The sequence below is a fragment of the Lingula anatina genome, chromosome 1, assembly GCF_051362555.1.
Source record: "Lingula anatina isolate TDL-2025a chromosome 1, LinAna3.0, whole genome shotgun sequence".
In the NCBI taxonomy this organism is placed as follows: Eukaryota; Metazoa; Brachiopoda; class Lingulata; order Lingulida; family Lingulidae; genus Lingula; species Lingula anatina.
Genome location: NC_141767.1, coordinates 62,794,386 through 62,808,170, shown reverse-complemented (window position 1 = coordinate 62,808,170; position 13,785 = coordinate 62,794,386). Strand labels below are relative to the sequence as shown.

At 37.0% G+C, this 13,785-nt stretch overlaps 1 protein-coding gene across 2 annotated transcripts; it reads right to left on the bottom strand.

Moving 5' to 3' along the window:
• Positions 1-5,095: 5,095 nt before the first annotated feature.
• Positions 5,096-10,507, bottom strand: LOC106176773 (achaete-scute homolog 1a). 2 transcript variants are annotated; one of them, XM_013559294.2, is made up of 3 exons: positions 10,404-10,507; positions 6,695-7,356; positions 5,096-5,784 (listed from the first exon to the last, which is right to left on the bottom strand). In XM_013559294.2, the coding sequence occupies exon 2, from the start codon at positions 7,346-7,348 to the stop codon at positions 6,728-6,730; it is 621 nt and encodes a 206-aa protein (XP_013414748.1). In that variant the 5' UTR covers positions 7,349-7,356; positions 10,404-10,507; the 3' UTR covers positions 5,096-5,784; positions 6,695-6,727. The 2 variants fall into 2 exon arrangements, with proteins under 2 accessions (XP_013414748.1, XP_086858533.1); XM_087002407.1 differs by lacking the exon at positions 10,404-10,507 and having other exon boundaries at positions 6,695-7,531.
• Between the last annotated feature and the right edge of the window lie 3,278 nt (positions 10,508-13,785).

Genomic DNA, 13,785 nt, shown 5'->3' with positions numbered 1-13,785 from the left:
AAGTACACTTCAATCAAGTGGCGCCGAATTATGTCGTGGTTGTACGCTGAGCAATTTCATTCAGTGCGTCCATTAATCTATTAAATGAAATATTGAGATACCAAATGCAATCTTAACGGGCATTTAAAATGATAAAAAACAACATAGCTTTTGCAAAATTCTAAATGAAAGAGATAAGCATGATGATGCAGAAATTATTAAAGTTTTTTTAAATTAAAAGTTCCTAACTCGAAATAAGTGGAATTGTGTTAGAGTGCTTAGGTTTATGTGGACGATGCATGCTATTGTGTCTGAAGTTCAAAGCCAGCAGATGGAGCAGGAACAACTTGTGAGGAGCCAAAGTGTCTGTACTATGTGTCGAGCTACAAATAAAAAACTTGCTGACAATGAGCAGTCGTGCGGTACTTTCATCAAACGACTTGCCTTTGTACTAAAAGTTTAAAATATGTACAAAATACAAATGCGATTTAGTTATCTAACCATTTGCCCAACTTTGAGGCGAAGGAATCTAACAAAAGCCATATATTAAGTTAAATATTAAAGGACATACAGACGAACGATCTGATTGCAACACAAAAGATGTTAAAAATAGAGGAAGAATCAGAAGTAACATTGTGAAATCAATGGTCACACTAGACAATATTTCTCGTTAGTATATATCGGTTCAACATTGTCTCCATAGTAATCAGTTTGCAAAAGTGAGTCCCATGCACGTAACATGCGAAGGTGCCAAATCAAACACACTTTCGAAAACGCAAGGCGCCTCACAAATGAAAAGTTGTTAAACGGGCAATTAACCCTACTAGTTGATTCCGGTAGTAATACCTGACAAAGTTTTAGTACCCTAGGTATATAAAAGTAGGTATAGCCTTTAACTACATGATAGCTACGATGTTCCGAAAAAAGCCGTATGGACAGTTATGGCCAATAAGCGCCCTCCCACTGTATGTTTGCTGTCATAGGATTTCAACTTCAATAAAAAAAGGCATTCTACATGAAACGGAAGTTGTAAATTCTTCTCCTTTCATAATTCAAACGATGTTTTACTGTTGTGGCTCAGTGGTTCTAAGCTTCAGTAATAACGACGGTTAAGATTAATTTTCTTGCCATTTCATGAGCAAATCATTATCTTAATGTTAACTCGGATTATAATTATGACTCTCCAATTCTAAATGAAAAATGTGTAATAAAATGCATTTATTTAAGTTCCTGTAACAGGCATCCGAGACCCCAGCAACATCCAAAATAACGTATATTGATCTAACCTTGTTGTTGAGGGGAGAATATATATATAAAGGAGGAAAACGCACAATATTCATAATTGTGATACCTCATACAGGGTATGTGTTAATTTTGTAGAAGATGGTGCTAATCCGTTCAATTATACCTTATATAAACATATTACTTAAACTCTAGAGTGTAAATCTAATCTTCCTGACACAGCAGCCCTGTCTGAAAAACAGTGCCATATACTTTGTCCCTGCACAGGTACCTCCAAATATCCTGTTCTTTTAAAGATGGCGAATATATCTTAAGAATCTAACCGATGGTCAATCATGAGGAAAATTCTTCGTAATCTGCCAAAGTGTTCACCATATGATATGATAATGTGCACATACCTGCAATTAACGTGCTATTATGACAAAGTGTAATCTACAAAATCACCTTGCAATCAAATGTCGGTTGGTTTCATGACACTTCTATTTCGTTTCATTTTCGGTGTATGATATGATAAATTACACCGGCCGTAATGTATGTTTACACTGACAAGTCTTGCCGCAACAGATAACCCAAAGAAAACCACCTGCTTTGCGGCTCGGTTTACAAGGCATTGCTCAATATGTGAAAAAATACAAGTTTGCATTGCGTGTTTCTTAAGAAATTGCGGTTGACAATTCCATCAGATTTCTGCAATAGAACATAACATGTTTGATTTCATGACTGCCAGTAGTTCGACTTCAGTCTCACTTTTGTCGTTCGGTGGATCCAGGATATTAAGCATCAATCCGTCATTTTGCCTCAAATCCACCAATAATACTTGAACATGATATCTTGTTCTTTCAGTCTCTGAGTGCGTCCTTTCTTGTTATTTGGCCTCAGTCACTTTCAGTTGAGGAAGAGGGGGACTATCTTAATTGCGGTTAATGATATAATATAAGCAAGTGCTCAGTCTAAAAGTAGGAACGGTTACTTGATTCCTAGATTCGATAAGTTAAATCTTTAATCCGAATCTAAGGCCTCCGGCCTGTTACCATGTTTTACAACTATCCATTTTTTACATCGAAGGCATCTAAGGTAAAATATGCCAGCCGATTAAACATTTTTGAATTCCAAGAAACCGTAATGTTTTTGTTCTAATTAACTGTTAAGAAGGTAGATCGTAAATAAAACAATTTGCTAAGATATGATATTAAAGGACATTTCTTTAAAAAATGTTTTTCATCTTAAAGTACTTGACAATATTTACAATGCTTACCAATTTTATGTACATCTTTATACGTAAATATTCCAATTTTTACTTTAATTTATGATTAAATACTCTATATTCACTCAATATTTATTTAGTTACAGCAAACTGAAATATGACTTATTTTAAATAGCAGATAATTTTCACAGAACCTGGGATCATTAGAATGTTATCAAAGCAACCGAGTCTTTCTGAAAATTGCATATTTCATAAACATATCTTTATATAGTGTGTCACTTTCATATATATTTATAAATGTATACGAAAAAGCGGCCTGAACTTTTTCACCAGCCAGAATTTATACGTGTGTGTGTGTGTGTGTGTGTGTGTGTGTGTGTGTGTGTGTGAATGTGACACACTATATTTACGGATAAATAGTAGCAAAACATCCATATTTTTTCTGCTTATTGAACTTTTAACTTAAAAGTACTTGTTGCAGTACTCTAAACGTAAAAATGGTATGAACCTTTATAGATGGATAATATACTAAATGATGTTGTAGGTTGAGTTTGAAAAAACAGTATCCAAATACACGATGTCAATATTAAATATCTCGCCTTGGGAAATTAATATAAGTAAACTGAAGCATAAGATCGAAAGTCAGCTTACCTCTGTATTAAAGATTTAAGTAAATATTATACTTTTTAAATCATGTATTGTTTTTCATTCAATGTCATTATTCATGCATGATTATTATTTTTTGCTTTCTTCACTGTATTTTTATTATTTGCGAAAAAAATTTTCGCAGGTCTCTTCCTCTGCTCGTTTGTGAGTTCGTGAGTTTGTGATATGTCGTAAATTTCTTTCCGGCGAATAATGGCCACAATTTTAAAGATTTTCGCTGCAAAACTTTTTGTAGATAGATGATAGACCCAGAATGGTTTGATTTTTAGTACAACAGGGGGTTGGGCTGTTCCTGGGGGTGATTGATTCTTAATTCTTTTAACACTGTAATTTCTGCAATCTCCTCCTACCATTTTGGTAATGATAGAATTATGGGCACTTTGGATTTTCCGTGAACCTGGCGGGTTGGGCTGTCCCCGGGGGTGACTGATTCTATTTTTTTTCACATTGTAACTTCTGGGATTTCATCCTAGACCATTAGAATGATGAAGTTCATTTTTCTTCATTTATTGTTTTATTATTATTTATTATTATCAGGTTTTTCTTAATTTCTTTTATAAATGTATACGAAACAGTGACCTGAACTTTTTTTACCAGTAAGAATTTGACAAATAGCAGCTTTCAGCATCGAAAGTAAAGCCAGCGAATCATTGGCGCGAAATGGTCCGGCATTTGTTTCTATTTCGACACATTTCGTCTAATGTGAGTATGAGTTGATAAACGAAATCCAGGCAATATATACTTACACCACAGACTCGTTTCACATCTATACCAGCAAAATACATAGTTGAAAAGAAAATCACCAAAGTTGACAGGAGTAAGGCACAAACAAGCTCTCCATTATAAAGGAGGGAATCGCGACCTCTTCAAACAACTACGTGCACCATATAGTATTTCTATATCTTTTGACGGGGTGAACTTTGCGGGAACCTGTATTTAGTTTCGGATGATTTCTTGGTCGTTTAACTTAAACATAATAGTATGTATACGTATAGTATGTCGCGTTAACAACAGCAAAATGATGAACGCAGAGGTGTTAACGAGGGAAGGAACATGCAAGCCATTGTGTGACAGACCACCCTGTCGTCAGTTGTTCGCGACAACGCTGCTTCTTTACGTAAGCGGGTACTTAAATCGTAAGCTGTACCGTCGATCAACTCGTTAATTGGACATAAAAATCACGATTGGCTTAAACCAGTGCTGAGTTCATTAAGACGCATTCAGGTGATAATGAAACACTTTTGCAGCTTCTAAAATGTTTAAAGGATAACTGTATTTTCAAAAGAAAAAAAATTAAGGGAGGAATCATGGTAAAATTGAGAAAAATTTTTTTAGAAATGCTTTGAAATTTTATCTTGCTGAAATAACAGAGTACTTAACCAAAAAACGAAGAATAAAGTTGTTGTAGGGAATGCGTCGGATAAATTTTATTCTGTTTTTATGAATCGACTTGGGTATGCGGCTGTTAGAAATTACCTCACAACGAACTACAGGGCATCAGTAAACAATGGGGATCGTCCCAGATAGCCTAAAAAGGGGCTGACGGCACTGTGTGACGTCATACGAGTATGAGTGGAGTTTAGCGAAAGCAACTTACTACTTTTTTTTCTATAGACTGTAACTCTAAAGACTTCGGAGAAAACAACCAGAAAAATATCCGAAGATATGTAATTTTTTTTTTTTTTTTTTTTTTTTTTTTTTTTTGCAGCACCCCATTCGCTTGTTTGCCATTATTTTTGACCCCAATCTTCTCTGAATCCCGCTAAATCTCGTTATGTTTTACGTTTATTCGCGAAACTCTGGGGTATCCACATTAATAGGGCTCTTAAATAACGCTCTGTTGTAAGAAACTTTGTCAAAATGTGATTCGAGAAACACAGGAAATATATTACTCATATCAATTCGCAGCTTATTTTCAAACTGCGGTATGTTAAACGAGAACAAATAGACTTCATATGCACAGTTCGACTGATCTAAGTCCATTTGTAAACAGACACTTTCGCACAGTTTTAAGGCTAAGTAAGTTTATTATGTTCAAAACATATCATTTAAGTAAGCACACTGAATATTATATGCATGTTCTATGTATTTCACTATTAATTCAAAGTCTCTTTTTATTTACTACGATTTTATGCCATAACAAAGATAAAATTGCTTATTTTACATTTATATCATTCACAAACTTAATACGATTTTTTACATTGTAAATATAAATAATATTAAATTACAACTTTTAATAATTACGGGCTGCCTGCAGCCTTGCAAGTCTTGTGTTGAATCATATATACTTCAAGTCATCTGGTAAAGAACATTTTCATATTCAGTCAGTTTTAAAAACGATTTCCAGAATCGATCACAAAACAGAAAATATTCATCGTTTTATAGTACACAGTGTCCTCCACGCAGGGATGCGGCATTGGGTGGTTTCTGCGGACAGATCTTCTTCAGTTATATGCCCGATGGTCACGTTGATTCCATCGTCTCTCTCACAGCAAACAGACACTGCACACACCTTTGGGAAGGTACTAGCTGCACTGTCTGGAGTTTCAGCACTTGGAGGACGACACCCGCATCAACCTTCAGTTCAACTTTCCGGTTGACCTCCGGCCCTATAGAATCCCGGACAATATTTGCCTCTCTCCCGCTGGTCTCGTGGCTATGGCGGCCTTTGTCCGAAGTCACCAGGGACGATCCTGCAAGAATAATGAGGGTGATATATTAAGCTAAAGGTTAAAAGAAGCGAAAGAATAATGGGGAATGGTGACATCTGATATTAGAGGCCACTGGCAACGCCGCCGACACTTAATGCGGTTGGTTAAGCGTGTGGCTTCCCAAAGGAAGCTTTTCCAATTTCTGAATAAAACCTTCATTGCTGCTTATTGTCAAAACTGTCTAACGTTAACGACTTAGAAATACTTAACTATAGAACCAATTTTTCAAAAGTGCGGATTTGTATTGTAAAGACGTGTGGCCGAGCAATCTTCTTTTTTTCTTTTTAAATCCCGTCAACCGAATCGCTGCAGTAGAAGGAAACCTATATAATCAGCCATCCAGGCCTGAGTCTTGAAAGTGAACACTTTAAACCCACAAAGCGTTTGTTTGTTTGTTAGCTAGTTTTTTTTTCCACCAAGCAAGTCATGGGCATGCCCTGTTGGATGCAGCTTTCAGTATAAAATAAGTCATGAAAGACAAACCTTTTCAAATAATCCAACACTAAAAAGTAACGTTCAGTAAATCAAAAATAAAAAGGTGCACAAAAATGCTTTCCTCTAATTTGGAACTTCCCAATAACTCATTAAATGCGAGCATGCACAATAATTATTAGTTTCGCAGTCTTAAATGCTTAACATCTAAATCATACATTTGTTAAAACCCTTAATAATGGGTTTCTTAAGACGTAACAATCGCTTTTCCCCTATATTGAATAATGCTCCGGGAAGATCAAACGCTTCTTGTTAATACCTGTTATCATTTTGAAATTATAACATTTTATAGGATTGTTCGGCCTAAGGGAAAATTAGAAACGAGGGCTATTTGACACAGTAGCAGAAATTTTCACAAATGTTAAATATTATACAATTACTACATATGAATCATACAAACCTTCACATTTTCCAAATGTGTCGAACAGTGTGTTCAAAACCAATTGTTGAAGTCGAGCAGGTCATCTGGAAGTTCATCTTCGTCATCTAGGGTTGGACAGTGGTCACTTGCAGAGTCCGAGCCACCGAAACTGGACCCCGGTGACCCACCGTCCGAATACGAGGAGGGGGAGAGGGCAGAGTACCATTGGTTGTCGCTCTGCGGCGGCTTCACCGCAGTCTCTCCTTCGCTAAGGGCACTGTGAAGTTGACTTATATACTCAATGGCAGATCTCAGCGTGTCGACTTTGCTCATCTTTTTCGATTTGCCATTCTTTGCTCGGGTGTACTTGGCTGGAAGATGGTTTCTCAAGTCGGAAAACGTATGGTTGATGAGACGAACTCGATTTCTCTCTCGCGCGTTTCTTCTTTCCACAGTTCCAGGTTGCTTCCCTTGTATCCCACAAGGTACCTGGTAGAGCATTCGCCGTTTGTTTCGAAGAGACGCTTGCTGTCTTTGCTGCTGCTGCTGCTGCTGCTGCTGGAGGTGATGGTTTAGCGGGGCGGGGAGAATCGGCCTCTGAACTTGGTAAGAAGAAAAAGTCTGGTTGGGTGTGTTGTGATTGTAGCGTGCGGTCAGCATCTGCTCTCCCTGGGGTTCACTTGTTGGCATCATAACGCAGGCTGAAGGAAGAAACGATGTGGTCAACAAATCATTCATATTTACTTTAAACGACAGTTCAAACTTCCGTCGCGTGCTTTCCACGTGTGGCAACCGCTGGCTTGTGCCAAATTTTGCGAGCTGATAAGACACGAGCTTGGCAGTACTGCGTTGACTGGTAACGAGATATCGAGATCTAGCGCGTGGTAGCAACAATTTATACTCCTCGGCACGAGCGTAAGCTCCGCCCCCTGCACCTCTTACCTGTCACCTATACCTCGCGCTAACGGGCTTGCCACGCGCCTCTATTTTCACCTTCACCAAAGCGTCCCCTGTGCGGTGGCCCGCATCACCGGGTTTCTCGTAAGGAATGACACTTATGGTAATTTTATGGATTGCGTGCATGGCGAAGACTGTAGAACCAGTTACCTATGACGGGAAAGAGGGCGATGAGAGGATGGGGGCATTTGGGGCACAAAAGTTGACTGGAATACTTTAAGGGCATTGTATGGAAAAAAATTCCAAAGGGATAGTTGATAGTTTGCATCTTGCGAAAAATTCTCTCAACCATAGCATCTGAAATAAAAAAAAGTGCAAAAACACGAAAATATGAATAATATACATTGTTACACAACGGAAATAAATTTCAACACTTTATTGTGCAAATATGTTGTTTCCTTACTTTAACTTTCTACATGCAAGCAATATTAACATCTTAGCATGCAAGATTTTTATGAAATTTAGTAAAACAGCCGCTTGGTCAAAGGTGACAAATCTAGTTTTGTGTGTGTTAATTGGAAGAACCCCGCGTTGAGATTTGTCACAGCGGTTAATCCTTCCCCATAGCTCGTTTTTCCTGTGACAAGTGCTACGAACCAAACTGTTAATAACAGTGCCTGGAGAACATGGAGATGCGGCACTGAAAATCGATAAGGAAAAGAGTACTACAATTATGAAATCTTATGGCAAAGTTTAATCTAACTTATTTTGTGGCTTTTCTGATGAATCTTTGTCTTTCTCTCTCTCCGTACACCCACACACCCACACACATCACCCAAATCTCAAATAATGGAACCTTTTGTGTCGAAAGGGTGTCGTAAATCATCTCCATACAGACTGGCGACATATAACCCACATTGAATTTCTTCCCATTCAACATAGCTCTCCCAGGCATTTTCTCGAAAAGTTTTTTGGGAGTTAAGCCTGCAAAATTTTTTGTCTTGCTTTTGAAATAATCTCACCAAATTGCCAAAAGCTGCCTTAATATGATTCATAATGTCTTTGTTAAGTAAAAATCTAAAAAATTAATCCGCTCTGTTGCCGGCAGTGCAATTCAATACTATAATAGGAGCAGGGTGCATATTTGCACGTAATCCAAAACTATGTCTCTAAACCATAATTCTTTCATGTAAAATTGACTTTTTTCATGCAATGAAGATTGAATTTCGAATCGTCTGAATAATATCTTATCTAGATATGTTACGAATTGTATGTACTCATGCTGCTAACATCCATTGAATCCTCATTGCCTCTGAACGTGCTAGTGGTGTTCAAATTAGCAATCTTTGAACTATTTCTAAAATTCCATACTCTTTTTTCAAAAATTAACACATAAACCAATATATGTTGAAAAACTATTCTAATTGTCATATATTAAGCAGATTTCAACCATTTTACTGACTTGTATTAGTAGTATACCATTGCATACTAATTTGGTTTTCGAGATGATGTGTAAAAGCAACTTCAACTTCATGACAGTTTTTGGCACGTCTTTATTAACACATTCTATAAGGTATTAACTTTTTAGTTAGCAAGTTTTCTTGGAAAAAATTGACTCTTGCTCGCGAGAGATCTTTTGTGCGACAATGACATTGTTTAAAAGGCCAAAATAAAACAATTTTATATAACGTGGGATATTGTGCCATTGTGCTCTTACCCGGTTGTCTTATTGATGACTCTCGTGTGCATGCACTCGTTTCGATTCATTTCGAATTCAGAGGTCTAGTATTCAAAGATACAAAAAGAAAATGAAGTCTGTTGTCAAGGAGCTTCCAAATGGAGGGTAATTTTGCACCGCCCACCACTACCAGCATGGTTGCCAGACATGTTCTCTGAGCTCAACTTGATTCGACAATCAAGGGCACCCGCACGCTCCCAAAAATAAACCCCAACTATCAACATATTTCATGTCAAGGAAGGCATTGAATTGGAAAACAGCGTCTTCTCTCCTTTCCTTCTAAGAATGGTACTTGAATGGAATCTACAGGTAGGGAAGCTGACCCTTGAACTTCATTTTCAAAGGTGTATCTTAGTGCGCACGTGGCTTTTGATGAAACGACGATAAGTTTCAGACCACGCGCACTGCTTTTTAATGATCCGGTTGTTGATATGCAAATCCGAGTGAGAGGCAGCGACCATAACCACATCAACACTAAAATTTTATTAGTTTTTGGGATTTCAACTTTTCATCCAATCAATGTCAATTCATTTTAAGTGTATTTTCATTTGGAACAGCGCCTTTACAGATGTGCATCAATAGTAATTGAGGGTTTAAGGGGGCCCTTTAGATTCTTGCGTGATTAAATTGAAAAGAGGAGAGTAAATTTCTTGCCCAACAACAGGACAAGTTCAATGGTGTCCCTGCATTGATTGGTGCAAAACTGTGAACTTCTCGACCAAGCCTAACGCGAACAATATGTTAATCGTTGCACAGCATACAACTGAGAGGAGCTTATCCCTTGTTTGGTATCCTAAGTTCCGTATTAATACGGTTATTTATGATATTCGTGTCCATTCACCTTAGGGCAATTTAATGTACAAATCCGCCTCTTATCTGAGAAAGCACTTCGCTTCAACTGCAGTGCAGACTACTTGAGTTTTTGTTTCTGGAGCCTCCTTACCGTTGTAAGATTCAGGTGTTATTTGTGTCGCATGCTGAGTTAGGCAAAAGAAAGGAGAAATACTCCCCATGAAAGTTATGTATGTTGGCACACATTCGTTAAACCCCACGTGCCCTGGAACTTTTCCTTCTTAATCAGAGCTACTTGTCTGACTTGTGAAATATACTTACTGAGGATCGTCGCCTTTCGTCTGTGTACCCGGTGTGCCTTGCCGCAGACCCTAGGACTTCCCCCTCCACAAAAAATCGTAAAAGCGGTGACAGTCACTATCACGCGTGCCAGTGGCTTTCTTATTTCTAAATCAATCAATACCCGGTGGTATTAAGTCCCCGTGGTCTTATCAAAAATACATTGTTAATTATATTCATGAGTCTGTTATAGATGTTTACAAATAAAACTTTATTGTAAAAAAAATATATATATAAAAAAAATAGTACCAAAGCTTACAAAAAAGTGGACCTAAAGAAAATTCTAGAAGCTTGTCGCTATTCTGAAAACAAATCCAAATGATATTTGGGCACCTGCTATATTAAGGTATCCTTGTGAGTTGGAACTTAAGCATGAAAAACATTGGATTAAAAACAACCCCTTCCCGTTAAGAATAAACAAAAACAGATAAACGTTATCAGAAAGTATATTTACCATTCTCTCAAGCCTGTCTAGCTACCACACACGAATTGGTAGTTATCTCATCTCGTTAAAGTTGTTTGTATTTTAAACAACATGGAAAAGAAAGCATTTTACTTTGCTTAACGAACTGTAATTCTTGACGGTGCTCACATAAAAAACCGTAGTGATTAAAATGGTACTACGAAAGTATTTTGTTTTCGTTGTGATTTATCGTCATTTATGACCCCCAAAATAATGTCATTTGAGTGGCCCTGACACATTTAAGATTAGGACATGTGAAGGAGAGAGAGAGAGTGAGAGAGAATGGCTCTAGTTTTAACCCAAGAGGGAGTAAGCAGACCATTGGAAAACGTTTAGCACAACCGCGCTATAGAATTGATTCGAATATCATGGGTTCATTGGGTCACTAAGGCGGCGTCCGTTTGAAGACATTAGTCCATTTCTTTTATTCTGAACATGATATAATCCTAAACGCTATTGTGTTGGGGCGTTCGTTGACCTGCTTCTAGGTCATTGGGCCGATGAAAAGAAACCTCACGACGCGTGCCCATTGTTAGTTTGCAGTGCATAATTTGTTTGTTTGTTCGAGATGTAAACGATAGCGTAACAGAAGGGCAATTTCATATCAATTTCTGTAAAACGACACCAATGTTTAAATAAGCCAAGATTTGCAAATTGGGGATAATTACAAAGTCGAGTAACAGCACTTACGTAGATCTTAACTATGTATTATACACCCAAACTCACAATGCATTATCGACCACCGAAAAGCGGTTCAAAGTTTTGATTAGAACATTCCTAAATTTGCCAGAGTCATTTGTGAAACTGTGCGTTTACTGTTGTGCGTTGTACTGCATTGTTGCAGAACAATTGAATACCATGAATAATTCCAAATGAAAATTGATTAAAAGGCACATAGGTGCTACACGTATCGACATCAATATCTAAACACTGTTCAAAACAAACAACTCTTACATCAATCAACAAACACCTCTTACATTAATCATTTAAACGGATGCAAAAAGAAGGCAAATTACTAAAATAATTTATGGTCTATAATCTATGGTACTTGAGAATGACATAAAAGAATTCCCTTCTGTATCTCAAGAATTTAGAAAAAAAATAGTATGTTGTATTGGTTCAGTATCAATCATGGGGTAACAGCATGGGTGTGGGGGTACTGAGGGGGTGTCATTAAAAGCGAAAAATTGATATTATCGATATTATCGTCTAAATAAGCTATTGTATTTTGTGTATGCTTTGACTAAATATAAAGATGTGCATAACAAAATTGGTCCAATCTATGACAATATAAAAAATAAAATAAGAACACAAAATAAGAAAAGAACTAAGCTACAGACAACTTCTTGACGGTGATTTATTTGTCATTTTAAAGCAAGATAATCAGAGAATCGTTATGAAATCTATTGATCATTACAAGTGGACACATTTAATGATAAAATCGCTCCTCTTTAGAGTAATCTATTGGGAATTTGCATAAACATGAACCAAAGAAAAAACGAAAATGCCTATAGATCGATGTTGATTCCACTATTTCAAATACCTCAGAATATCAAATTCATTTCCCTACTCAGCCGACAAATCTAGGTTGCTAAGCGAAATTATTTATGTTACATAAGCGATGTAGCAAAAGTAAAATAGAAGATATGCTATATAAAGACGCCTATTATAATTGAAGTCGACTACATCTAAAGTGACAGAATACTAGAGAAAAATGAACCAAGCAAAACGATAAAATAGGGGTCTTGCGCAACACTGCGGGGCCTTTGGCGCTAAAGCTCTAAGTGTCCGAGTAGAAGGTCATGATCAAAAGTAACCCTGATAAAAAGATTGCCTTGAGTCATAACTGTCAAAATGGTTTATTTGATTAACTTAAGTAACGTACAAGCACACCGTTAAGTGGAATAATGAAAATATAAATTCTCAAAGAATTAGGGAACAAAACCTTAATTCATATACATGTACATAGACTATGTTGTGATACTGTCGATATAAGATAAAAGATTTGAGTTTCATAACAAAGCGCCTGGTAGCGCATCGTCCACAAAACATAATGTTCATCATAATTCAACCTTGTAACATGCGTGATATATTCATAGTCATTCATTCTACTTTTAAATGTGTCTATGGTCTAGTGAAAGATACCTTAAAGGAATTCTTTTATATAAAAAGGACTCTCTGCTGAATAAAATATATAGTTTCCACACACTTGACACATTTTTTTATTTTCTTGTTTTTGGTTAGATTTAGCGTTAACACTGGTTTTAGAATCGAGCTGATTAGCATATCAATATAGGGCAGGTGGCAGCGAATTAGAATATATATTTCCATGTGTGAGAATTCTAGAAAGTCAGATTTTGTTTTCATTTCAGAAACTTTCCATAACGAGAGATAGAGTTAGTAGTTATACTTAATTTTATGCAAAACTTAAACCTACTTACGTAAATAAATCTTTACCATGGCAAAGCCACACTTATAAATTTCCTTCAAGCATTCCTTAAATTTGAAATGATTATATTCCATTAGCGACAAGCCGAATTGAAGCGACTGCTAGTTGGACTCCCTAGGGCCACTCGCCATCATTTTACAACAATGTTACACGACTGGAGTTGAAAAAGCCCTAGGTAAAATTGTTAGACTCTTTCTTGTCGCACCAAGGCATCATACAAATACATGCAATGAGTTCTTTGAACAGCACTGCACACGGAACATGGATAGGTAACTCGAGGACCATGTTTAGGGGCCGTACGGTTCACATGTTGCGACCTTGCCCTGTTTAAAAGTTGTATTTTGCTTGCAGCACGCGGCAGATGGCCGTTTCAATTCAGATGATAAATGTGCCTTTAACATCATAAAAGTTGTCTTTGTGTACTCTTCTTACTGACTGTTACTCCCTCAAAG

Coding starts and splice junctions, on each gene's coding strand:
- LOC106176773 (XM_087002407.1), bottom strand. CDS start 7,393: ATGAATGATTTGTTGACCACATCGTTTCTTCCTTCAGCCTGCGTTATG.